Below are 26379 nucleotides of genomic sequence, written 5' to 3' on the forward strand. Positions count from 1 at the left end.
GATATTGAAAGGTGGCCGGGCGCTGTGGCTCACACCTAAAATCCCAGCACTCTGGGAGATGGAGCCGGGAAGATCGTGCCACTGCACTCCAACCTGAGTGACAGAGCAAAACAAAAACAAACAAACAAACAACACCTCAACAACAAAAAGAAAAACAGACAAAATGAAAATGGATAAAGGATATGGATAGACATTTTTCCAAAGAAGATAAACAAATGGCCAATAAGCATACGAAAAGACGCTCAACATCAGGGGCCATCCGGAAAATACAAATCAAAACCACAATGAGATACCGCTCCACACTGACTAGAACGTCCAGAATCCAAACAACTGACAGTAACAAGGATTGACCAAGATGTGGAGAAACGGAAACTGTCATACGTTGCTGGTAGATACGTAAAATAGTGCAGCCACTTTTGGAAAACAGACAGACAGCTCCTCAAAAGGTTAACTATGGAGTCACCATATGACATTGCCAACCCACTCCTAGGTATATACCCAAGAGAAACAGAAATCTACACCCACTCAAATACTTGTACACAATTGTCCATAGCAGCATTATCTATATAGACAAAAAAAAAAAATCCAAATGTGCATTAATTGATGAATGGATAAATAAAATGTAATATATCCATAAACAGATTATTATTCAGTGATAAAAAGGAATGAAGCATTGATGAGTGAATATGCATGGATGAATCTTGAAAACATCACACTAAGTAAAACAGGCCAATCACAAAAGGCCACCTATTGTATGGTTCCAGATGTTTGGACTGTCTGTCATAGGCAAATCTATAGAGGTAGAAAGTAGATTAGTGGGTGCTTTAGGGCTGGAGGAATGAGAAAGACAAGGGAGTACAGCAGGAAAGTGGGTATAGAATTTCCTTTGGGGTGATAAAAATATCCTAATTTGATCGTGATGATGGTTGCAAAAAAAAAAAATCCCAAAATATACTAACTATATTAAGAAGCCATACTCACCAACGCAGTGACTCACGCCTGTAATCCCAACACTGTGGGAGGCCAAGGCCGGTGGATCACCTGAGGTCAGGAGTTCAAGACCAGCTTGGCCAACATGGTGAAACCCCATCTCTACTAAAAACACAAAAAATTAGCCGGGCATGGTGGTGGGTGCCTGTGATCCCAGCTATTCAGGAGGCTGAGGCAGGAGAATCACTCGAACCCCAGAGTGGGTGGTTGTAGTGAGCCGAGATCACGCCACTGCACTCCAGACTGGGCAAAAGAGTGAGACTGTATCTCGGGGAAAAAAATAAAATAAAAAAGTCATACTTTAAATGGGTAGACTGTATGGAATGTGGAGTTTATCTTAATTATTTACATCTTTTTTAAAGTATGTGGTTTAAATGGGACCTTGTGCCCTGTTATGCTGGCCTTTTGAGTTATAAAACAAAATCTCTAACTTTCCTAATTCAGACTATACCTCAAGTCCAAGGCTATTCTTTTTAGAGGAAAGGCGTTTCTTTCTTGTATTTGAAAATGTGTCTCCCAGCAGCCCTGCATCATCCTGGCTCCTGTCTGCCCTGACACATTGCTTCCTTAGAAAACGCCTAATTCCAGCACAGAGAAAACAAGCAGGGCCTCCCCATGCCTTGCCGCACCTGCCCAGGTTTACCTCATCGGGGCTGGATGCCTGGTACACGCGGCAGGAGTCTTCGTACTGCTTCTCGGCCTCAGCCTGATCGGTCACACCGTTGGACTCATACACGGGAGTCACGTTGTGGCAGAGCGCGATGGCCTTCACGGCTTCGTGCACGCGGCTGCTCATGGTCCGCCGGACCTTAGTGGTGAGCGTCGGGCCCTTCTGAGCCGGTGGGTCCTGGGATTGCTACAGGAAGGAGAAATGAACAAGGAAGATGACCAGAGGCAGGAATGATTTGGAGAGTGTGGAAGAACAGCCATGCAGCTATTGTTTCTTTTTTCTACTGTTCCAACACACAGAACCCTTAGATATATCTACAATGATGTTGCAAATAAATGACATGCAATTTTCAGGGTTTGTCATTTATGCTCGGCAAAAAAAAAAGAAAAAGAGACAGAGGAAAAAAAATACAATTTAATGAACGAGAACGATTCTACCTGCAGATTGAGTGAATCTATCCTCCCTGGGGTGGTGTCGGGGGCCTTTGACAGAATGAGGACCCCACTGCACTGAAAGGGATCCCGGTAGTTCAGAGCAGGGCTTCCCCACTTGGGTACTCCTATGTTGGGGGACATTATATAGGGTGTTCAGCAGCATCCCTGTCCTCCAGCCACCAGATGCGCTGGACGCCAGCAGCACTCCCCTAGTTGTGACAAGAGATGTCACCAAATGTCCAATAGAGGCCAAAATCACCCTCGGCTTAGAACCACTGTTTAAGCTCACAATCTTCTTGGTTTACAACAGAAGGCAACAACCTCATCTGGTACCGTATGCAAGTAACAACCATCAGCAACAAGCAATCCAGGGCAGTCCAGCAAGGCGTCAGGAACAGCCGGAGGAAACCTTGGCCGGATGGGACTCACTGCAAAACGGCACCTGGCTCCCCACTGAAGCTAGACTTTTGGGTGTAATGGTAACTGTGCTCAAGTTTTGCCTTGCAGGCTGACTTTAGACCCCAGCTCTTGCCTGAGAGGCAGCTCCATGGCATACAACTGGCCTTCTCCATCCCCTCCTTTCCAACTGGCAACACAGCTCAGCCCCTGAAAGGCCAGGAATGGGTTAAGTCTTGGAAAAATGGTTTTGAGCAACATGGTAAAAAGAGCACTAAAGGGTAACCAAAGCTAAGCCTTATTCTTGGATGGGCGGTAAGCAGCTAGGACACCTGCAGCAAGTGGTGTCTGTCCTCTGAGGCTGTTTCCTGTCAACGAGAGGAGTGGCCGGGCACGGTGGCTCACGCCTGTAATACCAGCACTTTGGGAGGCCAAGGCGGGTGGATCACTTGAGGTCAGGAGTTCAAGACCAGCCTGCCGAACATGGTAAAACCCTGTCTCTACAAAAATACAAAAATTAGCTGGGTGTGGTGGCACTGTAATCCCAGCTACTCGGGAGGCTGAGGCAGGAGAGGAGTGAACTAGAGATGGTTTTCAATCCATGCTCCACACTGAGCCCCAGGAATCCTGAGAAACCCGCTCAGCACCACCAACTGCAGCAGGATGGGAGATGCAGCCTGCAGCTCCGTTCCTCTGTCACACATCGGGTGCCACCTATGCTTCTTTTTTTTTTTTTTTTTTGAGACATGAGTCTCACTCTGTCACCCAGGCTGGAGTGCAGTGGCGTGATCTCAGCTCACTGCAATCTCCGCCTCCTGGGTTCAAGTGATTCTCCTGCCTCAGCCTCCCGAGTAGCTGGCATTACAGGCGCCCGCCACCAAGCCCTGCTAATTCTTGTATTTTTAGTAGAGATGGGGTTTCATCATGTTGGCCAGGCTGGTCTCGAACTCCTGACCTCAAACGATCCGCCTGCCTCGGCCTCCCAAAGTGCTGGGATTACAGGTGTGAGCCACCGTGCCCGGCCCCCACCTAGGCTTCCTTTGAAGAAAGGGTTCTACTGCTTTAGAATATAATGAAAATTAAGACCACTGGGGGCGGGAGGGGGGCGGGGAAAGGCACTTGTTAACAATCTACGGCTCATTGTTGAACACAAGCCAAATGCCCTCACATCTGATCAGCACCTGCCTGCATCTCCAGCTGTCCCTCATGCCATCTTCCTCCCGTTCCCTCTGCTCCAGCCATGCTGGCCTTTCTGTTCTTTGGGCACTGCCAAGCTTCTTCCTGCCTGAGGGCCTCTGCACTTGCCGTGCCCTCTGCCTGGAACCCCATCCCCCAGCTCACTGCAGGGCTGGCTTGCTCAGTCTCATCATTCAGGCCTCAAATCAACTTTACCTCCTCAAAGAGGCTCTTCCTGGGCCCCCCAGTTCATGGCACTCCTCTTGCCTTCCCATTGCAAGTCACATTTCGGCAACACCCTGTGTGTTACTCTCTTCATTGTCTAAATTGGCCTATTTACCTGACGGTTCCCTCTCATTAGACCATAGAAACAGAAGGCTCACCTGAGTGAGTTACTCATCACTGTATTCCTAGTATCCAGGGCAGTGTCTGGTATGTAACAGATATTTGCTGAACAATTAAATTAATAACTTAATAGTCCCAAGGTGGTGGTAGGGAGTCCTCAATTGACATGAATTTTTTTTCATTTTCAAGAAGTAACAACTATGAAATCGACATCAGTTTCAGATTTTAAATCACAGATTTAGACAAGGGGTCACCTACAACAGTCTTACTGAATCCACAGCTAACTGAATCGTGGAGGCTAGAAATGTGTATGGAGTTACCAGATTCTACATTCTATTAAAAACATATTTATCCAACAGGAGAGAAGTGATCTGATCCTTTAAAATGAGTCGCACTTTACACCCATGACACCCGATTGCCCAAAATAGAGAACAGATGGGTTACAAGAAACAAGAAAATGACTTTCATTTAATTTTTAATACTATTTTTAGTAGTAGCATTAGACTCCTCAGGTAATTAGACAATTACTAAATTATTCTGGTCACTGCGGGGACACAGCGCTCTGCCTTCCTGCTCTGTTAACCTCTGGTGTCAGGAGCACACGAGTTTCACTTCCAGGCCAAAGGGCACTGCATGGTAACAATAATTAGAGTAATGAATCAGAACTCCGGTTTAAATGAATCATTATTTGCCGAGTGCTTCTAATTATAAAGAATTTAACTCTAAAATTATAAAGAAAAGATTTACAGAAAGGTTCTCTATTGGAGAGACTAAATCGAGAACCCTTTTTTTTTTTAATTCTATAATTTAGGTTCTAGCCACAAACACGTGTCTTCATTTCTGTCTGCATTCCTCAGCACCTGGACCAAATCGTTATTTAACATTAGGCGCAATAACAAGACCTTTGACAAAGTAATTACTGTGGTTGGCAAGTTTCAGTATCCATGGATTTAAATGAAAAGCTGTACTGAGGGCATCCTTCATGAACTTCTGGATTTTGTAAAGCAATCTGCTTTCATATCTACAAAAGTCAAATGCTTCCACTAATATTTCAAACATAGGATAACAGAGCCATGGGATTTTGTATTCCAGGTGAAACAATTCCCAAACAAGGCAAAAAGAGAACCACAGACGGTCAGATGTTCACAAAGGCCTCACTCAGGAGACAATCTGACAACGAATGAATTAGAAGACAACTATGATAGCCTGACCAACATCACAGGCCACAGGTTCAATGCCTCCACCCACATATCTTTCTCTCTTAAATTAATACTTTCCCACCTTTCCTACTAAAATGTTCCAGGAAGGAGAGGAAATACTCATTGGTGCTGAAACTGCTTCTTTTAATTGTTAAATAAAGTCTCATTTGCACACCAAATGGTCATGCGCATACATCCTTAAGGCACTGAAACTGACCAGGGGCTGTGTTTGGATGATGCCTGTCTTAGGCCTGGTCTTCAAACATCCTCACATTCCCCATATGGAAGAGTTTCACATTGTACAGTGTTTATCTCCAACCTCCTCCCCATAGGCCCTTTAACCTACACACATTTCTTCTTACTTAAAAAATACCAGGGGAAAACAAAAACAGATGTGGCATCCACAGAGGCAGGTTATGACTCTTTTTGCCCTGGGGAAAAACCACTGGTCCCCTTATGGAGGGAGGGAGGGCAGAACAGCTCCACACGAGGTCAGAAGTGACTTCAGAACCAAGCACAGGTCACTATTGGGAGAGGAATTAAGATCTCCAAATACAAAGGGCCCTGACTTGGGCCCCTGGGCGGGTGTCTCGAATCCTATAAAGCCCCTGAGTCATTTATAGCATCCCAGCCAATAAATGAGACACCAAGGCAGGGAAAATAGGCTTCCCTTTCCCATTAGTAATCCACGGCTAGGGCCATTTCCTGACAAGAACTCCAGCCTGTTATTACAGAAAAGATTAATACAAAAATTAAACATTGAGTCACCAGGAATGCCAGTTTTCTTTCCAAATGCAGTTAAAACTTCACCACATATGGGCATTCATACTATTAATGGATATTAGGAATGGGTTGCAATTGACTGAAATACACTTTTTTTTTTTTTTTTTTTTGAGACAGGGTCTCACTCTGTTGCCCAGGCTGGAGTGAAGAGGCATGATCACAGCTCACTGCAGCCTCAACCTTCTGGGCTCAAGTAATCCTCCCACCTCAGCCTTCTGAATACCGGGACCACAGGCGTGCACCACCATGCCCAGGTTTTTTTTTTTTTTTTTTTTTTGGTAGAGACAAGGTCTCCCTCTTATTGCCCAGGCTGTTTTCTAACTGCCAGGCTCAAGTCAACCTCCCCCCTCGGCCTCCCAAAGTGCTGGGATTATAGGTGTGAGCCACTGCACCCAGCCAGAAATACACTATTAAAGATAAAGAATTTCTGTTATGATAACCCTAACTAACCTGCCACATCAAAAAAGCTCAGAGCTGATGACTCATTCACCTCAAAGGGCCACCATCAAAGAGACAGGCTCAGAGCTACTACCTCCAAATGAATCAGCTGAGCCACAGGCTGATTAAGTGACTAAGTAAATTCAATGTTTACTGTTTTAGAGCAGACATCATCATGCAACACAAAGTCAATAAATTTAAATGTACCCATGTATCATCATCATTCTCAACTTGGATGATTTTGACCCTCATTTGGTCATGTCTGGAGACATAATTGGTTGTCACAACTGTGAGGGGACAGGGGTACTATAGAAATCTGTAGCATGCTGCTTAACCTCCTACAAGACACAGGACAGCCTCCCATGACAAAGAATAATCCAGCCCCAATAATGAGAAGCCTGACAGCCACTGAAACTATAAATCCAGGGCTTAGGACCAGGGTGAGTTAGCGCAACTGAACTGTGCTAGCGCAAGGTTGGATCTTGCCTTCATTTAAAATTTCAATATTCCGTTCTTCATGAATGTTTTGCGCTTGAGTTTTTAAAATATTGCACTGCGCCAGGTGTGGTGGCTCACGCCTGTAATCCCAGCACTTTGGGGAAAGAAGAGTGGATTGCCTGAGGTCGGGAGCTCGAGACCAGCCTGGCCAACAGAGTTTCCGAAACCCAGTCTCTACTAAAGATACAAAAATTAGCTGGGCGTGGTGGCAGGTGCCTGTAATCCCAGCTACTCGGCAGGCTGAGGCAGGAGAATTGCTTGAACCTGGGAGGCAGAGGTTGCAGTGAGCTGAGATCACGCCACTGCACTCCAGCCTGGTTAACAGAGCAAGACTCTGTCTCAAAAAAAAAAAAAAAATTTTTTTTCACCAAAGTATGATTTGCTTTATTTATTTTTTTTTGGCACCCGGTTAAATTTGCTATGTGAGTTCCTCACTTGTCTTACTCTAGTCTGGACTGTGTTATGAAACCATTAAAAACCTTGACATGAGTGAAAAGAAGGAAGTTAAATAGTGTTATTCTGGCAGTGGTTCTTAACCAGGAAGGCTTCTCAGAATAACCAATAAAGATTTTTTAAAATATACACGCCGGGCACAGTGGCTCACACCTGTAATCCCAGCACTTTGGGAGGCTGAGGCGGGCGGATCACCTGAGGTCAGGAGTTCGAGATCAGCCTGGCCAACATGGTGAAACCCGGTCTCTACTAAAAATACAAAAATTAGTTGGCATGGTGGCAGGCACCTGTAATCCCAGCTACTCAGGAAGCTGAGGCAGAAGAATCGCTTGAACTCAAGAGGCAGAGGTTGCAGTGAGCCAAGATCACACCACTGCACTCCAGCCTGGGCAACAAGATCGAAAACTCTGTCTCAAAAAAAAAGATTTTTAAAATATACATACTTAAGATCCAGACCCAAAGAATGCAGTACAGCCCAGGCATGTATTTATATTTATATTTTTAAAACTTTACAGGCAATTCTGGTGGTCAACTCTAGTTAAAAAAGAAAGGAATATGATGGGTTCTCATTGCAAAGAAAACAGAGACAGAGAGAAATAAAGAACGCATCTATCCAGACACACAAAGGCAGAGCATTTGGCGTTTTATCCACCCAGGTATTAATACTGGTTACTGCCGAATGATATGAATACAGGTGAATTCAATGTCTTGTCTTTGTGCTTGGCCATATGATTTATTTTTTCTGCAAAAAAACTTTGATAAATACCAGAAAGTTTTTTCAATGAGTAAAAAATGAAGTAGGCTCCATGTCCCAGAGAAAACCACACCAACAAAAAAAATTCTTCCTCAAGAGAATGTAAACTTGGTGGCTCACGCCTGTAATCCCAGCACTTTGGGAGGCCGAGGCGGGTGGATCACGAGGTCAGGAGATCAAGACCATCCTGGCTAACATGGTGAAACCCCATCTCTACCAAAAATACAAAAAATTAGCTGGGCGTGGTGGTAGGCGCCTGTAATCCCAGCTACTTGGGAGGCTGAGGCAAGAGAATGGCATGAACCCAGGAGGTGGAGCTTGCAGTGAGCAGAGATGGCGCCACTGCACTCCAGCCTGGGAAACAGAGCGAGACTCCGTCTCAGAGGAAAAAAAAAAAAAAAAAAGAGAACATAAACTGAACTTTGTATCTGTTTTCTGTGGATGCAGAAAGTAAGAAGAACGCTCTCTGGCAGTCAGTACTGATGAACTGAGTGCATCCTGTGTATATATGTTGTGTGTAGAAAAATAAATCACAAACTCACACGCTCATAAAAAAAAAACTCAGTAAATGAAAAATGACAGTTCACAGACCAAAGTATGTGGAATAATCCCAATTATGGTTTGAGACTGTCTTGCTCTGTCACCCAAGCTGGGTGCAGTGGCATGATCTCAGCTCACTGCAACCTCTACCTCCTGGGTTCAAGCAAGTCTCCTGCCTCAGCCTCCAGAGTAGCTGGGATTACAGGCATGAGCTACCATGCCCAGCAGGAAAAGTTTTTCAAGTACCTTCCATCTATATATATTGATCTTTGTATAAATATTGTATTGTACTACTGAACATTACAAAACAAGAAAAAAAATTCTAAAATCCTATGATAAAAATGAAAAACAGGGCTGGCTGCAGTGGCTCATGCCTGTAATCCCAGCACTTTGAGAGGCTGAGGTGGGCTAATTGCTGGAGCCCAGGAGTTCGAGACCAGCCTGGGCAAATGGTAACACCCCCTCTCTCTACAAAAAATACAAAAATTAGCCAGGTATGGTGACGCATGCCTGTGGTCCCAGCTACTTGGGAGGCTGGGGTGGGAAGATCACCTGAGCCTGAGGGGTCAAGGCTACAGTGAGCTGTGATGGCACCACTGCACCGTAGTCTGGGTAAGAGAGTATAAGACTCTGTCTCAAAAAAATAAAAATAAAAATAAATAAGAAAACAAAATGAAAAATAGCATTTCTCACACAATTAGCTAATATCTCAAAATAACATATACTTGGGGTAAGGAACACTGAGAATTATAGATTTAACCTTAAATTTCTTTTTTTTTTCCTTTTGAGAGGAGTCTCGCTCTGTCACCCAGGTTGGAGTGCAGTGACGCGATCTCAGCTCACTTCAACCTCCACCTGCCGGGTTCAAGCTATTCTTCTGCCTCAGCCTCCTGAGTAGCTGGGATTACAGGTGCCCGCCACCACCCCTGGCTAATTTTTTTTTTTTTTTTTTTTGTATTTTTAGTAGAGACGGGGTTTCACCATGTTGGTCAGGCTGGTCTCAAACTCCTGATCTCGTGATCTGCCCGCCTTGGCCTCCCAAAGTGCTGGGATTACAGGCGTGAGCCACCACACCCAGCCTAAACTTAAATTTCAAATCATCATACCTGTTATTCAGCTACAAAGATGAATAAAGTACATACACCTGCTACAACCAGGAAGAACCTTGCAAATACTCTGCTAAACGGAAGACCGGCCAGACACAAAAGGTCACATATTGTTTGATTCTATTTATAGGCAATGTTCAGAATAGGCAAATCCAGAGACAGAAAGTAGACTGACAGCTGGGGGGATAGAGCAGGGGGGTTTGGGAACTCAAGGGATGTGGGCTTTCTTTTTAGGGGTGATAAAAATGTTCTAAAATTAGACAGTACCAATGTTTGCACAGTATTGTGAACATATTAAAAACTACAGAATCATATGCTTAAAAGAGCAAATTTTATGGTTTTTAAATTGTATCTCCCTTTTCCATTAAAAGTACTAGTAAATGGCCAGGCGTGGTGGTTCAAGCCTGTAATCCCAGCACTTTGGGAGGCCGAGGCAGGCGGATCATCTGAAATCAGGAGTTCGAGGCCAGCCTGGCCAACATGGTGAAACCCCGTCTCTACCAAAAATACAAAAAAAAAATTAGCCAGGTGTGTTGGCACATGCCTGTGATCCCAGCTACTCGGGAGGCTGAGGCAGGAGAATCTCTTGAACCCGGGAGGCAGAGTTTGTGGTAAGCCAAGATAGCACCACTACACTCCAGGATGGGGCGACAGAGTGAGACTTCGTCTCAAAAAAAAAAAAAAAAAAGTACCAGTAAATGAATAACCCAGGGGAAAAATCATCACAAGTCCTTAGCTGGTTATAGTTTTCTCTCCTAATGTGTTGGCCATTTTCTTACTGTTTACTTGGCCTTGTATTAATAATCAGAAGCTTTCCTGCAGGAATCTTTTAAAACCACCTGCTCTCTTTATGAGTCCAGTTTAGTTCAACCACATCCTTAGAACAAGTCACCTGGACACTCATAAACTGCGGCCTACATTTCAACACTGGGAAAATAAACAACTGTGGAATTCCAGCCCCTTCCGCAGGACACCTCAAGGACCGGACCTGACAAGTACCTGTCTGATACATGGAGTGAGGGCCCCTGGGTCAACCTCAATAGTATTAGTAAGATTTTAATTTTGCATTAATTTTGGAGATGGAACTGAAATGTAAAGAGGCGCTTCCTGTACCCCAGTGGGTCATCTTGCAAACTCTTCCTTGGAGTCCACAGGTTTAGATACCCATGCTCTGAACAGGGATGAACCTCAGTTTCACAGCAGCTGTTCTCCAATGCTACTGTACTCTGGAAACACCTGGTTCACCTGTTAAAACTGCAGGTCTGGGCACCACTCCTTGTGCTCCTGACTCTGGCCCAAGTGATCTAGCGCAGGGGTTCCAAAGGCTGTACTTTACGAAACACTGGGCCGGGCATGGTGACTCATGTCTGTAATCCCAGCACTTTGGGAAGCCAAGGCGGACAGATCACCTGAGGTCAGGAGTTTGAGACCAGCCAGGCCAACATGGTGAAACCCCGTCTCTACTAAAAATATAAAAATTAGCCGGGCGTGGTGGCAGGTGCCTGTAATCCCAGCTACTAGGAAGGCTGAGGCAGAGAATTGCTTGAACCCGGGAGGTGGAGGTTGCAGTGAGCCGAGATCGCACCCCTGTACCTCAGCCTGGGCAACAGAGTGAGACTGTGTCTCAAAAAAAAAAAAAAGAAAGAAAGAAAAAGAAGAAAGAACCACTGGTATAAGAACCCCTTATGAAGCTCTAAGGTGGGAGGCGTGACTGCAGTGGGAGCAGGGGTGATGTGCATATTTGGGATGGTTCCACAGCTGCAAATTTACTAAAGTCACCACACTGTGTATTCAACATGGCTGAACTTTCAGGTACGTAAATCATCCCTCGATAAAACTGGTTTTAAAAAAGCATGCAAAAGCTTCCATATGTCCCATCACACACGTGGTCCTGTGCTTATGCCAGGATGTTTAGACATCATGAGAGAAAGATGCACACACTCTCACTTGGGTAGATCTGTACTGGAATTCTGAGCTCACCCCAGCCTCGCACAGCTAACCCTAACCCCACAACACACAGCTGTGTCAGACTCAAGGCCGGGATGGGCAAACTGATTTATGAGCTTCCCCTAAGGAAGGAGTATGAGGTGGGGTTCACGGTAAGAAGTGTGGTTTTCTGAATTTCAACACTTTACAAAGAGTGTTATCTGTGCTAAGCCGAAAATGAACCATAAAAGCTAAAATACACAAATATCCTGAGAGGGGACGGCTTCCGTAAACACCAGGAGCTCTTAAAAATACCAGCAACATGGCATGGGTGTAACTCCCACCGGATGTACACACCACCACCTGTGAAGCTGTCTAATATAACCATCAAGAGTCAGCACAACCGAGAAGGGGCTGCGAGCGATACAGACATGTAGCTGGGTGCTGATATGCATGACAATCCAATCAATGAGCCCCCCCAAGAAGGAGCCTGGTGGGCATTTGGGGTTGGTGGCTCCGAGGGAAGGGTCTAATTATTTAAGACACAGAAATAAGGCAGCTCACCCTGCCTGGAAGGCTGAACCACGGGAAAGGGGAGGGGATGAAGACCAAGGCTAGATCCCACTGGAAGTCTCAGACTCCACCACAGAGCTGATGGTACCGAGAGGCTCCTGAGAGGACAGCAAGAAGGAAAGCCGGGCAGCTACTGTGCAGGGGGTCACGGCAGACAGGCAAGGAAGGGGGTCACCTTGCTGAGTGAGTGAGAAGGGATGAAGACAAAAGGCCAAAGGTGGCTGGGCGCAGTGGATCATGCCTGTAATCCCAACACTTTGGGAAGCCTTTGGGAGGTGAGGCGATCACTTGAGCCCAGGAGTTCAAGTCCAGCCTGGGCAACACAGTGAGACCTCGTCTCTATAAAAAATAAACCAAATTAGCCAGGTGTGGTGGTGCATACCCAGTGCACACTTGTAGTCCCAGCTACTTGGGAGGCTGAGATGGGAGGATCGCTTGAGCCCAGAAGTTTGAGGCTGCAGTGAGCTGTGATTGCACCACTGCACTCCAGCCTGGGTGACAGAGTGAGACCCTGTTACCAAAGAAGGAAGGGAGGCGGGGGGGGGGGTGGGGGGCGGAAGGGCTGGGAGGTGGGGAGGGGCTGGGGGAGGGGAGGGAGGGTAAGGAAAGGAAGGGAAGAAAGGGAGAAGGAAAAAAACAAAAAGGCCGAAGGGTGATCTAGTGATCGGGTGGGAGCAGGTACTGGAGAAGGGGCAGTGGCTGTCAGCTGGGGTGACGAGGGTACCAGGATGGAGGGCGTAGTGTGCACTAAGACAAGCAGCCCTGGGAGAGAATAGGTTTAGGGGATGAGGGAAGAAAGTCAGGAGGGGTCCCAGGTACAGCATCCTTATGAGCCACATGCAGCAATGCCAAACATTCGGCTACATTATAATCCAAAGCTCCAGGTCAGGCCTAGAGATGGAGATGGAGACAGAGCCATCAGCATCCACAGAGCGATAGAAGCAGGGTGAGGGGCCATCCGGGGAACAACATAACAGAATCCAGCACCGAGCCCCAGAGACACCAACCCCAAATCACCACACAGAGGAAGACGGTCAAAGAGACAGAAAGGAAACGGGGGCTGTGCGGCTCATCCTCCCTGTCCAGGGAAGTTCCTCGTGATTTCTTAATAGTGCCAAAGTACATCTTTGAAAAAGGTCCATGGATCCATTTGGAGACCAGCCATGACGCCTCCCCATGGAGCCTGGAACAGCAACAAGGGCTTTGTTGCTGGTTGTAGATGATGACAAGAACCGTGTCAAGTCAGCTGTTCTAACTTAACATCCACTCCCACTGTCACACTGTCCCCTGCTCTGCCATTTTCAGGAGACAGCCTGGAAATCCAGCCCACTGACAAATGTTCCAGAAAATTAAATGTCAATTATGACCGTATCAAGAAGTATTCAGGGATTCTGCCTTTAACCTGTATACAGAGATAATTCATTCATATTTCTTATGGTCTTCTGACTATGGGAATGTTCTCTATTTCGACGAATTTAAGCAAAATATGACCTCCTTATTCTCTTGTTATCTCCAAACAAGTGCTGCAACATGGAGCTGGTCTAACGCGGTCTGGCTCAGCCTTGGATGTGCCTCAGAATTAGCAAGGGGTGTGTTTGTCTTACTTTTAAAACCCAAAGCCACGCCCTGCCCTAAGGCTTAATGAGTAAGAATCTCCAGGGTATCAAGCCCAAATAAATGTCTCGTTTTTGTTCTGTGTTGTTTTGAAACTCCACCAGCAATTCTGACACACAGCCAAGATGGGGACCCACCGGTCTAACACTTTAGGAATATTAGGATATTTGCCAGTAATACTTTCTCTGAAAAGTGACTGCTTTTGGGAAACTTGGTAGGAAAAATAAAGGTAGGAACAGATAAACTGCAAGTCATCTCTGATGAACTAATTTCTTCCTCATGATTGTTGAGTTGAATGTAGATGAGAAACTAAAGGTAATCAATAACGTCATGATTATTTCACAAGCAGACCATTTGTTATTGGTGCTCCGGGTCATAGCCAGGGAAAGGGAAAATATCAACGTGGTCGTAAACTTGAAGTATAATCAACCAGCAGGTTCCTTCTGGTTCTATTTAATGGGCATATAATTTTCTCACAGGTTTTTCCTAATGTCCATCAGCACTTCAGCAGAGCAGATTAGCCCTGAAGATGGGGAAGACAGGGAAGGACCCCAAATGCAATTTTATTCAAAGTGTAAAGGAAGTGTGGGTGTCATGGGTATAGAAGGGAGGTATTGGGGAGTGACTGCTGATGGGTAGAGGGCTTCTTTTTGGGGTAAACATAAAATCGATTGCAGTGACAGTTGCACAACTCTGAATATGCTTAAAAAAAAACAACGAATTGTACTCTTGAAATGGGTGAATTGTATGGTATTGTGAATTACATCTCAATATAGCTGTTAAAAAAAAAAAGTCAAAGAATTGTTTTCGGTGTTGAAATGGAAGGCTTTACCTGGGTGTAAATGCTGAAAATGTGGCTTTGTACTTCATCCATTGAGTCGAGGCCGTAGGCTACTGTTCCGAGATGGAGCCGTTTGAAAATCATCTCGTTCTGGGTAAGAGTGCCTAAAACACAAGACAAATGAGTGGCCGGCCTGTCTCTCAGGATGTTTGTTATTATTAACAGTAATGACAGCTGCCATCTTTGGAGAGTTTGCCCTATGTCACACACTGCAGTCAGTACTGTCCCTGCTGGGGAAGACACCTGCAGCATTTTGCCTGCCTAGAATCCCATTCCCCTTTTGAAAATGGCTTCCTAGCTTTCCCAGGGGAAATTAACCACACCATGTAAGGTGGCCCAAGAGGACTGTCAATCAGGGGCCTGGCCCATTCCGTTGGCCAAGAGGGTGACAAATGACATACACTAGAGCAATCAGATTCTATCTTGAAGGATTCTGACCCTTGAGTAGAAAGATACATCCCTAATGGCAGAGCCCTACAGAGACCACCTGGAGGGTCCTAATGCTGACTTATCCAGAACTTTCCTGGTGGCTCTCCTTCCAGAAACCTCATTTTTCTCTGATTTGGTGAGCCGCCCAGGATCTTTGCATTAGCTTCCCTTCTACCCCATGGACATTAAGCGGTAGAGATGAGGCTGAAACCAGATCTTCCCCCTCCCAATCCTTGCTCTTCACCACTCTGATAGCCTAATGCCTGGACAAGCATTAAGTTGCGTAGCAGTATCAGGGTGTGGTCAGAGATCAGGCCTGATTGCCTGAGTTAAAGCTTGCTTCGGCTACTATGCGCCCGTGACAAGTCACTTACCCTCTCTGGGCCACATTTCCTCATCTGTGGAAGGGGGACAGAAACACTACCTAACTCACAAGGTTCGGGTGAGGACTGAAGGAGTGACCGCACTGAAACTCCCCAGAATTGTATTCTGCACATAATTCTGTTATCATCATCTTCATCACCAAAGAATCTTCATCAAAAGATGAAGGGAATAAAATAGCAGCAACACGCATCTCTCATATGTCCAGAGAGAGCCCAAGAATTTCAGCCAAAGCCCTCAGGCATCTTCTCTCACCAGGAATCCTGCCCAGGTCCCAGAAAGCAGCTCACCTGTCTTGTCTGTGAGTAAGTACGAAATCCTGCCCAGCTGCTCAGGAATCGTGCTGGAGCGAACCACAGTCCCGGGGATTTTCGAGTCCCTTCGAATCACCCAGCTGTACACGATCTTGCCCATGTCCAGGTTCACGCGCAAACTAGGCACAAAACCAGAGCAAACAGGTTAACAGGACAGATGTAAGGCTCCTTGTATCTTTATAAAAACATGGACTCTAAACACATGTGCCATCGCATCCGGACTCACTCCCTGCAGAAGCACACTGCCGGAGCTGAACGCACAGACTCAGCAAGAGCCAGCACCACCGTCAAGTCACACACGGAACAAATCCATTATTGTCACAAAGCTCATGTTATGGACTGAAGTCACTTAAAATACAGAAAGGGTAGTGGTTTCCATCTCACCTTTCAGAAAAATTACTGATCCCTTAAGCTAATATATTTTTGATGCTATATTCATTTTTTTAATTGTGGTAAAATATACGTAACAGGAAATTGACCATTCTATAGTACTGAGCACATTTACAATGTTATCAGCCATCAGCATCATCCACCTCCGTAATTCTTTCATCTTCCCAAACTGAAATTCCACACCCATTCAACAATAACGCCCCATCCCCCACCAACCCTAGCCCTGGCAGCCCCTGGCAACCAGCACTCTACTTACATTTCTATGAATTTGACTACTTTTTTTTTTTTTTTCGAGACGAAGTCTCACTCTGTTGTTCAGGCTGGAGTGCAGTGGTGCTATTTCAGCTCACCACAACCTTTGCCTCCCGGGTTCAAGCGATTCTCACACCTCAGCCTCCAGAGTAGATGGGATTACAGGTGTGTGCCACCACGCCCGGCTAATTTTTTGTATTTTTAGTAGAGATGGGGTTTCACCATGTTGCCCAGGCTGGTCTCAAACTCCTGGGCTCAAGTGATCCACCCGTCTTGGCCTCCTAAAGTGCTGGGACTACAGACGTGAGCCACCACGCCTGGCCGGAATTTAACTACCTTAGACACTGCATGTAAGTTGAATCATACACTTTTTCTGACTTTTTGGGGGGCTTATTTTTCTGGCTTATTTTGCTTAGCATAACGTTCTCAAGGTTCATTCACACTGTAAGGTGCATTAGAATTTCCTTCCTTTTGAAGGCTGAAGAGTACTCCATTGTATGTATTATATTCATTTTGAAATTTAATTTTACTGCACAAAGTAAATAGAAGTCTTCACATTAATTCATCATCCTATAAACTAATCAAATTGCTTGCCATTTTACTGGCTAGCCCTGGGACAAATGAAGAGTCGACTCACCAATTTTTAATCATGTTACAGGTAGAACTTTGAAGGCTACCACGTCACTTAGATTGAATACTTGTTTTGCTAGCAGTCAAGTCACTAAAGTGTATGTATTTATCCTCTGAATCCACCATCCAGAGCATGCTGACTTGGGCACAGTCCCCCTGTCCCTGTCACACTGTTTTACACAAAACGACAATCTCTGTCCCCAGAAAAAGACAAATTCTCACCAAGATGATCTAAATATATAAAATAGGAAGACCAAATATAAGATAATATATCAAGTATAAGAGAGAGTATAAGCACTGAAAGTTTCAGGGAAAAAATATGTAATTTAATATTTACTAATGATCATGGGGAAAAAGTAGAAGCAAACAGAACAATATGGGGGAAAGTAGACTGCTAACCCACATCACAGAGCAGCTCTAAAAAATGATGGGACACACATACAAGCGATGTGAAAAGTTATTCAAAACACACTGCTCCAATTTTTTGTAAAGGCAGATTATAGTAGACCAAACTCCCCTTTTTCTAAAATCAAAAGCACTCTAGAAAAAAGTATATCCCAAACTATTAACAATGATTATCACTTGGTAGTGAGAGCAGAGGTGATTTATATTTTATTCTTTTGCTAATACAGGCCTTCACTTTTTTCTACTATGAAAATCTATTATTTATATCACTTTTAAAAACCAGGCCAGGTGCAGTAGCTCACGCCTGTAACCCCAGCACTTTGGGAAGCTGAGGCGGGTGGATCACTTGAGGTCAGGAGTTCCAGACCAGCCTGGCCAACATGGTGAAACCCCAACTCTACTAAAAATACAAAAATTAGCCAAGCGTGGTGGCAGGAGCCTATAATTTCAGCTACTCAGGAGGCTGAGGCAGGAGAATCACTTGAACCCAGGAGGTGGAGGCTGCAGTGAGCTGAGATCGCACCACTGCCCTCCAGCCTGGGCAACAAGAGCAAAACTCCATCTCAGAAAACAATAATAATAATAAAAGCCACAGAACCATCATCTTTGAATGAGTAAAGAGAAGAAGACGTCACGGCAGCCAAACTCAAGCTCGTCGCCTGCTTACCTAATGGGGATGATGTTGGAAAACAAGAGGAGGAAGCGGATGATCTGCAGGTACCAACGGCCTGCAAAGTGCTGAAGGGCAACCATGACCAGCGAGACCACCACCAGGGCACCAAAGAGGATCTTGGTGAGGCAGTTCACTTCCAAGTCGAACAGGCCGATCTGTGGGACGAAGCACAAACCAGGGCTTGAGATTAGCTGGTGTAACTAACTCAACTAACTCAGCCTGCCGGAGAGCTGGTCCTTCCCCTACGAACACCTCTACCCCAGGTAGGACAGTGGGATCCATCGATCCTCATATCTTTGGTCTAAGAACACTGCTTCCATGGGCTGGAGTTCATAACAGGCATCCAAGGGAACTCAAAGAATTCTGAAAACTCAAAAAAATGTTTACAACTAAAGAAGATTTACACTTGGAAATGTATCAGCGAGTTACTGCTGTGCTGGCTGGGTTGTGTGCTGAATAGCCTCCACCACCCTGCAGAGTGCCCTTGGCCTTGTAAAACAACTCAGATCCTAAACTCTTAGCACCCTACCCAACACCAACTCGGCAGTGCCTGAAAGTCTGGGGCGCACACCAGTGGTGGCACCTGATTTTTAGGTGGTGCATTAATGGACATTATTTTATTATTTATTTATTTAGAGATGGAGTCTCGCTTTGTCACCCAGGCTGGAATGCAAGGGCACAATCTTGGCTCACACCTCCTGGGTTCAAGCGATTCTCCTACCTCAGCCTCCCGATAAGCTGGGATTATGGCGCCTGCCACCACACCCAGCTCATTTTTGTATTTTTAGTAGAGACGGGGTTTCACCATGTTGGCCAGGCTGGTTTCAACTCCTGGCCTCAGGTGATCCACCTGCCTCGGCCTCCCAAAGTGCTGGGATTACAGGTGTGAGCCACCGTGCCCAGCCCTGGACATTATTATTTTAATAATAATACATTTATCTTCATGTCTAGTCTTTTAAAAAGTAACAAATCACATCCATAACTTCATAGAAACATGCCCCAGGATAAGGCTAAAACATTAAACAAACGATTTTATAGTTGTACTGATGGCTGTAACGTCTAATGGTGGAGCGACCATGACTGAAGTTTAGGAGACACAGCATTCCTTCCTGCTACTGACAAAAGACAATTATTCTGTAATGTTCTGACTCTTAAAAATTGGAGGAGGGGTAAGCTGTGATGGCGGGTCACGGTTTGAATCACATGGGCCTGCCCCGTCCTCACTGTGTAGCCTGGACAGGGCACGGTGCTTCCTGAAGCCGTTTCTCATGGATAAAGGAAGCATGCACTCACAGGGCTGTTATGAGGATGAAATGAGATGCACGTGAAGGGTGAAACACAAGGCGTGCAAACCGTACGTGCTCCACAGTTTAACCTAAAAGCACAAAAAATGCTGGGCGCCATGGCTCATGCCTGTAATCCCAGCACTTTGGGAGGCCAAGGAGGGAGGATCACTTGATGTCCGGAGCTTGAGACCAGCCTGGCCGACATGGTGAAACCCCATCTCTACTAAAAACACAAAAATTAGCCAGGCATGGTGGTACACGCCTATAGTCCCAGCTACTCAGGAGGTGGAGTTGGGAGGATTGCTTGAGCCCGGGAGGCAGAGGTTACAGTGAGCCAAAATCAAGCCACTGTATTCCTGCCTGAGCAACAAAGTGAGACCCTGCCTCAAAAAAAGAAAAAAAAAAGGCACAAAAAAGTCATATATCCACAAACATGTAACTACATATTTATGTACTGTATTATATATGTGTATTGTATATGTATTTATTGTATACACACACACACATATGCATAAAAAGATAATATGTCTGTATAAATATCACTCTTAGGTGTTCCTATTTTAATATCTCGTCACTCACCCACCAGAACCAACCAGCCCACAGCCGGTCAATGTACCCCATGACCTCGTACACACCTTACTTCGGGGATTTGAGGTATTCATGACACTCCGGAGTTCTCTGCCAGTGTAAAGAACAACACCCACAACAGTACCTAAAATGGAAAAAAGAAAAAAAAAAAAGAAAAGAAATATTAATACAGACAGGCAGGCTTGCAAATAGAAGAGTCTGATCCTCTTGAGAAACTGGGTTCTTTTTTTTTCTTTTTTTTTTTTTTTGAGACAGAGTCTTGCTCTGTTGCTCATGCTGGAGTCTGGAGTGCAGTGGCACAACATGGGCTCACTGAAAGCTTCCCACCATGTTCAAGCGATTCTCCTGCCTTAGCCTCCTCAATAACTGGGATTATAGGCGTGCACAACCATGCCTGGCTAACTTTTGGGTTTGTTTTGTTTTGAGGCGGAGTTTTACTCTTGTTCCCCAGGCTGGAATGCAATGGCGTGATCTCGGCTTACTGCAACCTCTACCTCCTGGGTTCAAGCAATTCTCCTGCCTCAGCCTCCCGAGTAGCTTGGATTACAGGCACCTGCCACCACACCCAGCTAATTTTTGTATTTTTAGTAGATACGGGGTTTCACCATGTAGGCCAGGCTGGTCTTGAATTCCTGGATTCAAGTGATCCTCCCACCTTGGCCTCCCAAAGGGCTGGGATTACAGGCATGAGCCACCACGCCCAGCCTCAATTTTTGTATTTTTAGTTGAGACAGGGTTTCACCACGTTGGCCAGGCTGGTCTTGAACTCCTGACTTCAACTGATCCATCTGCCTTGGCCTCCCGAAGTTCTAGGATTACAGGCATGAGCCACCACGCCCAGTCTCTCTTTTTTTTTTTTTTTTTTTTTGAGAGAGGGTCTTACTCTGTTGCCCAGGCTAGAGTGCAGTGGCACAATCATATTAATAGCTCACTGCAGCCTCAACATCCTGGGCTCAAGCGATCCTCCCACTTCAGCCTCCCAAGTAGCTGGGACCACAGGCACATGCCAGCATGCTTGGCTAATTTTTGTGGGTTTTTTTGTAGAAATGAGGTCTCACGATGTTGCCCAGGCTGGTCTTGAATTCCTGGATTCAAGTGATCCTCCCACCTTGGCCTCCCAAAGTGCTTGGATTACAGGCATGAGCCACCTCGCCCGACCCAACAGCCACACTATGAGAACATCAGAGGTTTTACATTAGGGCCAAACCAATGATCTGTGGCTACACTGACCAAAAGAACAGCCACTAGCCACTGAAAACCCTTTGAGTTTAAATTCAGTTAAATTAAATACAGTGCCCACCCTCCCTAGCCCTATTTCATGGCCACATGAGCTAGTAGCTACCTCATGGAACAGTGAAGACCCAGAGTCTTCTCCTTTTACCACAAAACTTGTACTAGTGAATGCTGGTCTACGGGGCCCAGCGGCTTCTAATGGAAGGAGACTGGGGAAAGGTGTGGCTTGCCGTTTGTGCCCCTGGTCATACAGGCTTCCAGAGGTGCCTAGAACATTCCTACCTTCATTAACTATTATGGAAACTTGGAAACAGATGCTTCTTTTTAGAGCACATTCTTCCTGCTAAACCTGATCCCTTTCAGTCTAACTTGCCCATTTGGGGATGTCTGTCCCAAGGACAACTCTTTCCTAAGAACTCCCCCACCCCTTCTATCCTCCAGACACAGTAAGAAAAGGCATGAATCCTTCGAAAGTCAACAATTTACTCAAGAAATCAACATGGTCAGTGAACAAGAAATGCTCAATCTAGTAAATAATCAAAAAATGCAAAATCATTTTTATCCCAATTAGATTGGCAAAAATCCTGTGGTACACACTGCTGGCCGACGTGCACACTGGTGTGATCTATTTTGCAGAGAAATTTGGCAGTATCTGTCAGAATTTTACTTCTCTCCCCTTCTCAGTGTGTGCCAAGAAAATCAACACAGCAGGAAAGATAGTAAAGAAGGAAACCAAGAAACACGGCATCACAGGGAGTGAGCGGCGCTAGGCTGAAAGTCAAGTCAAGCGGAGAAACAGACAGGACTGGGTGGCGGGGCGGGGGGCAGGGGGCAGTGGGGGGCAGGCAGTTTGTACTGTCTCCATTCACGTCATCTGAGCCAAAACTTGGAACACGAAGGAGCCAGCCCTGCCAAGCTCTCAGGGAAGATCCCAGGAATACAAGCAATTTGGTCTCTGCCAGAAAGAGAAAACACCTCTTTCTCTGTGCTCTCTCCCCCTCACTCTCAGGAATGCCACTGTCAGGAGATACAAAAATCCGAAGAGGCTGAAGCACATCTGCAGTAAAGAGCCCGCCCCCAAATGCACTGAAGGGACCACGTCCTGGACAAAGAGCCCTAGGAGGAGGCGCTGAAGTCCTTCAAGGGTCTAACACACTCAGCCAGGCAAACAATGTTCTCCAGCACAATGCAGTTCCCTTCCAAGGAGGCTCCCGGCAGATGGCAGGCCAGGGAGAGCTTGCGGTGGCTTCTCGGCAGATGGCAGGCTCCTGTGAACACAGGCAGCCCCTCCCTTCAGGCCCCTGTCACCACAGCAGATGGCTGGACAGTGGGAACCGAGCCCGGGCTGAGCTTGGAATGACCACACGACCGCTGCATCCACTCCTATGCAGATGCAGCTCAGCCTCAATCCCCAGAGCCCAGGGTCAGAGAGGGCCCCAGTAACAAGGGGGACCCCAAAGGGAGTGCCCCCTACACCTGGCCTGGCCAACCTCGATGCCATCAAATGCTGCTGAAAATGGCCTTTCCCATCCCATGCCTTCTTGTGCTCAGGACACAGGCTCCGCCTCCACAGGATCCAAACCACAGCCTCATCCTCAATGAGACCACCCACCGGAGAGGACGCACACACCGGATGCGCCTTGGCTTGGTCTGCACGGTGCTTTCAAGGTTCTGAATAACTGGCCACTTTTAAATTCAGGAGCTTGCCTATCTAAAAAAAAAAAAATGAGGCAGGGCACGGTGGCTCATGCCTGTAATCCCATCACTTTGAGAGGCCGAGGCAGGCGGATCACCTGAGGTCAGGAGTTTGAGACCAGCCTGGCCAACATGGCGAAACCCCATCTCTACTAAAAATATAAAAATCAGCCGGGCATGGTGGCTCATGCCTGTAATCCCAGCCACTTGGGAGGCTGAGGCAGGAGAATTGCTTGAACCTGGGAGGCGGAGGTTGCAGTGAGCCGAGATCACGCCACTGCACTCCAGCCTGGGTGACGGAGTGACACTCTGTCAAGAAAAAAAAAATTCTAAAAAAAGAGATCTCTGGCTTTTCCTGGAAGAGTGGAAGATCTGATGACACTGAGTCCACGTTCCTCATGCTACACCCAGGGAGTGCTGAGGAACAACCACCTCTTAGACAGGCACGTGCTCTGAGCTCACCATGGTCCCCATCCGCCACTATCCACTCCTTTAAATCCTCTGCCCAATTTGTAACTGTTGACCCGAAAGTATCCACCCCCAGGCCTCTGATCCCCTCCTTCCCCTGCTGTCACCTCTGCAGCCCCTCCTTGCTCTCAAGGTTCTCTTCACTCCCACCCTCTGCAGCCTGCAGGCCACGCAGCCCTTTCCATTCTCCCAGCCAGTGTCCATCTGGTTTCTCCAAAAGGCCAAGAGGTCATGGTCAGGCATTTCACGGAGTTCTAACTGACTCTCTGGAACAGTGTGGTGCTGCCTGGGGTCAGGGCTATTCTGTGACCCCTTTGTTCCTCATTCACAACAAAATAAATGCTGAACCCGAGAATCAGCGTTTGGAAATTTTTATAGCAATTAAGTATTGCTGCAATATTCGAGCATGTGATCAGAGTAGTCGTCTCATCAAATGGGGTATAGACCATGGAGGCACTATCAAACTGTTGTGGGCTGAGCACGGTGGCTCACGCCTGTATTGCCAGCACTTTGGGAGGCTGAGGCGGGTGGATCACTTGAGGTCAGAAGTTCGAGACCAGCCTGGCCAACATGGTGAAATCCCATCTCCACTAAAAATATAAAAATTATACAGGCGTGGTGATGGGCACCTGTAATCCCAGCTACTGGGGAGGCCGACGCAGAAGAATAGCTTGAACCCAGGAGGTGGAGGTTGCAGTGAGCCGAGATCGCACCACTGCACGCCAGCCTGAGCAACAGAGTGAGACTGTCTTAAAAAAAAAAAAAAACTTGTGGCAAGGTGCACATAGTGTGGCTGCATATTACTCATGCACAGAGGCAGGACCACAAATCGATCTTCTACACATTGGGGGAAAACCCAACAAACTGGTCCCTCTCCACTAAAAGTTTGAGAAGAACTGGGCTAGAGCACCAGTTCTTCTCACCTTCTAAGAGGTGGCTGTTCCTCAACCTGGGCTCTGTAACATCCAGGCCACCTTCTCTGCCAAGCTCCTGGTCCTCCTCCATCCCTTCCCTTATCCATCACTCTTGTGCTGCCTCAGCCTTGCAGCCCTGCATTGGCTACCATGGCAACCACATCTTCTACAGATTAATGCCAGCTGATACAGACGGACCTCAGCACTGCCTGGCAAGCTTTTTTATGTTTTTTAAACTTCCAACAGATAACAGCAGACCTGTTAACCGAGAGGCAAGAGTTACAGCCTATAGGGAACACAGAAGTGAAATCTCACATAATTAAGATGACTCTTGCTGGCTGTTCCTGGCGTTGAGAACTGGAAGGAAATGGCTTGTGTTTACATTAGAATCAGAGGGCAATTAGATGTCTACTCAGTGAGATGCAGGGGAAACTGAGGCCAATTAAGGAAGCAGTCAGTGCCCAGCTGCTCATACTGACTCCAAATCATATACCCACTAAGAGGCAGGGCAGGCAATGCCATCAGATCACTGCTGTGCTCTCCCTCCCCTACCGCACCCCTCCCCCCAAAATAACCGAGCACACAGAGAGGAATTCAGACAAGGGAAAATGTATCTTTAACTCCACAAGGCATCTCCCATGAACTGTCTGAAATATCTTTCTTCTTCAAGATGCCAATATGCCTTCCACTCTCCTCCTCCCAGGAGATGACTTCTCCAAGGCATGTAACCTTGAACAAGTTGCTTAACCTGAGACTCAGTGCCTCATCCCATTGAAGGTCCTCATGTAATGTTATGAGACCAAGTTAAGAGAATGGCAGCAAAACACTTCATCAATTAAAAGTAAGTGATAAGTGAAGATTTAATTAGTATTGCTCATCTCTGAGACTAAGACTGACAAGCCCTTCCAACATTGCTCCTTCCACCTCAGATTTCTCTGCATTTGCAGCTCAGCTCAACTGTTTTCCTTTTTACTGGTTTCGGAGGAAATACATAAAACTCTCTCCCATTTCTTCTATAGCCCATCCTAAATTTCTTTTTTTTTTTTTTTTTTTTTGAGGAGTCTCACTTTGTCGCCCAGGCTGGAGTGCAGTGGTGCAATTTCGGCTCATTGCAACCTCCGCCTCCCAGGTTCAAGCAATTCTCCTACCTCAGCCTCCCAAGTAACTGGGACTACAGGTGCACGCTACCACACCCAGCTCATTTTTGTATTTTTAATAGAGATGGGGTTTCACCATGTTGGTCAGGCTGGTCTCGAACTCCTGACCTCAAGTGATCCACTCGCCTCAGCCTCCCAAAGTGCTGGGATTACAGGCGTGAGCCACCGCACCCAGCCTCCATCCGAAACTTCTAATAAACTATAAATCCCATGTTGTGGGCACATGCATCTGTCTCCTAAGGCACTACCACAGTGCTGGGACTGGCAATGGACCTCAGCACCGAACAGGTGCACTCTTGCTGCATGAAAAGGAGGAAGCAAGGAGAGAAGAAAATCACCAGATGAAAAACAAACAGGCATATGAAAATGCATTTATTACTGAAATGCTAACATTTTCAGTAGCCAAGGTGGTGGTTACCCTTGGGCAAGTGTGGGGCAGCTAGAAGGGAGTGGAGGGAGCTTCTTCGGGGGTGGACGGTGGTAATATCCTGTTTCTTGATCTGGGTGCTAGTCACACAAATGTGTTACCTGTGTTAAAATCCATCAAGCATAGGGTGGAAGGAGGGTGAGGATCAGAAAACACTACCTATTGGGTACTATGCTTACTGCCCGGGTGACAATATCATCTGTACACTAAACCCCCGCAGCATGCAATTTACCCATGTAGCAAATCTGCACATGTACCCCCAAACCTAAAATAAAGTTGGAAAGAAAAAAATATAAATCCACCAAGCACTATGTTTAGGATTTTCTGTGTATGTACTATCCTTCCACAGAAGGTTTAGAAAAGAAGAATGGTGAACTGTCCACAAAAAATGAAGTACGTCC

General features: G+C 46.2%; 1 protein-coding gene across 2 annotated transcripts in view; it reads right to left on the reverse strand.

Moving 5' to 3' along the window:
* Positions 1–26379, reverse strand: part of ATP9A (ATPase phospholipid transporting 9A (putative)) — a 172036-nt gene that overhangs the window by 58673 nt on the left and 86984 nt on the right. For both annotated transcript variants that reach the window (XM_024352113.3, XM_009437420.5), the window contains exons 10-14: positions 20132–20208; positions 18205–18365; positions 15837–15979; positions 14728–14840; positions 1634–1846 (exon numbers count right to left, since the gene is read on the reverse strand). In XM_024352113.3, coding sequence (XP_024207881.1) covers positions 1634–1846; positions 14728–14840; positions 15837–15979; positions 18205–18365; positions 20132–20208 — 707 coding nt within the window. The remainder of the gene's footprint in view (positions 1–1633; positions 1847–14727; positions 14841–15836; positions 15980–18204; positions 18366–20131; positions 20209–26379) is intronic.

This window comes from Pan troglodytes, chromosome 21 (assembly GCF_028858775.2).
Source record: "Pan troglodytes isolate AG18354 chromosome 21, NHGRI_mPanTro3-v2.0_pri, whole genome shotgun sequence".
NCBI classification, from domain to species: domain Eukaryota; kingdom Metazoa; phylum Chordata; class Mammalia; order Primates; family Hominidae; genus Pan; species Pan troglodytes.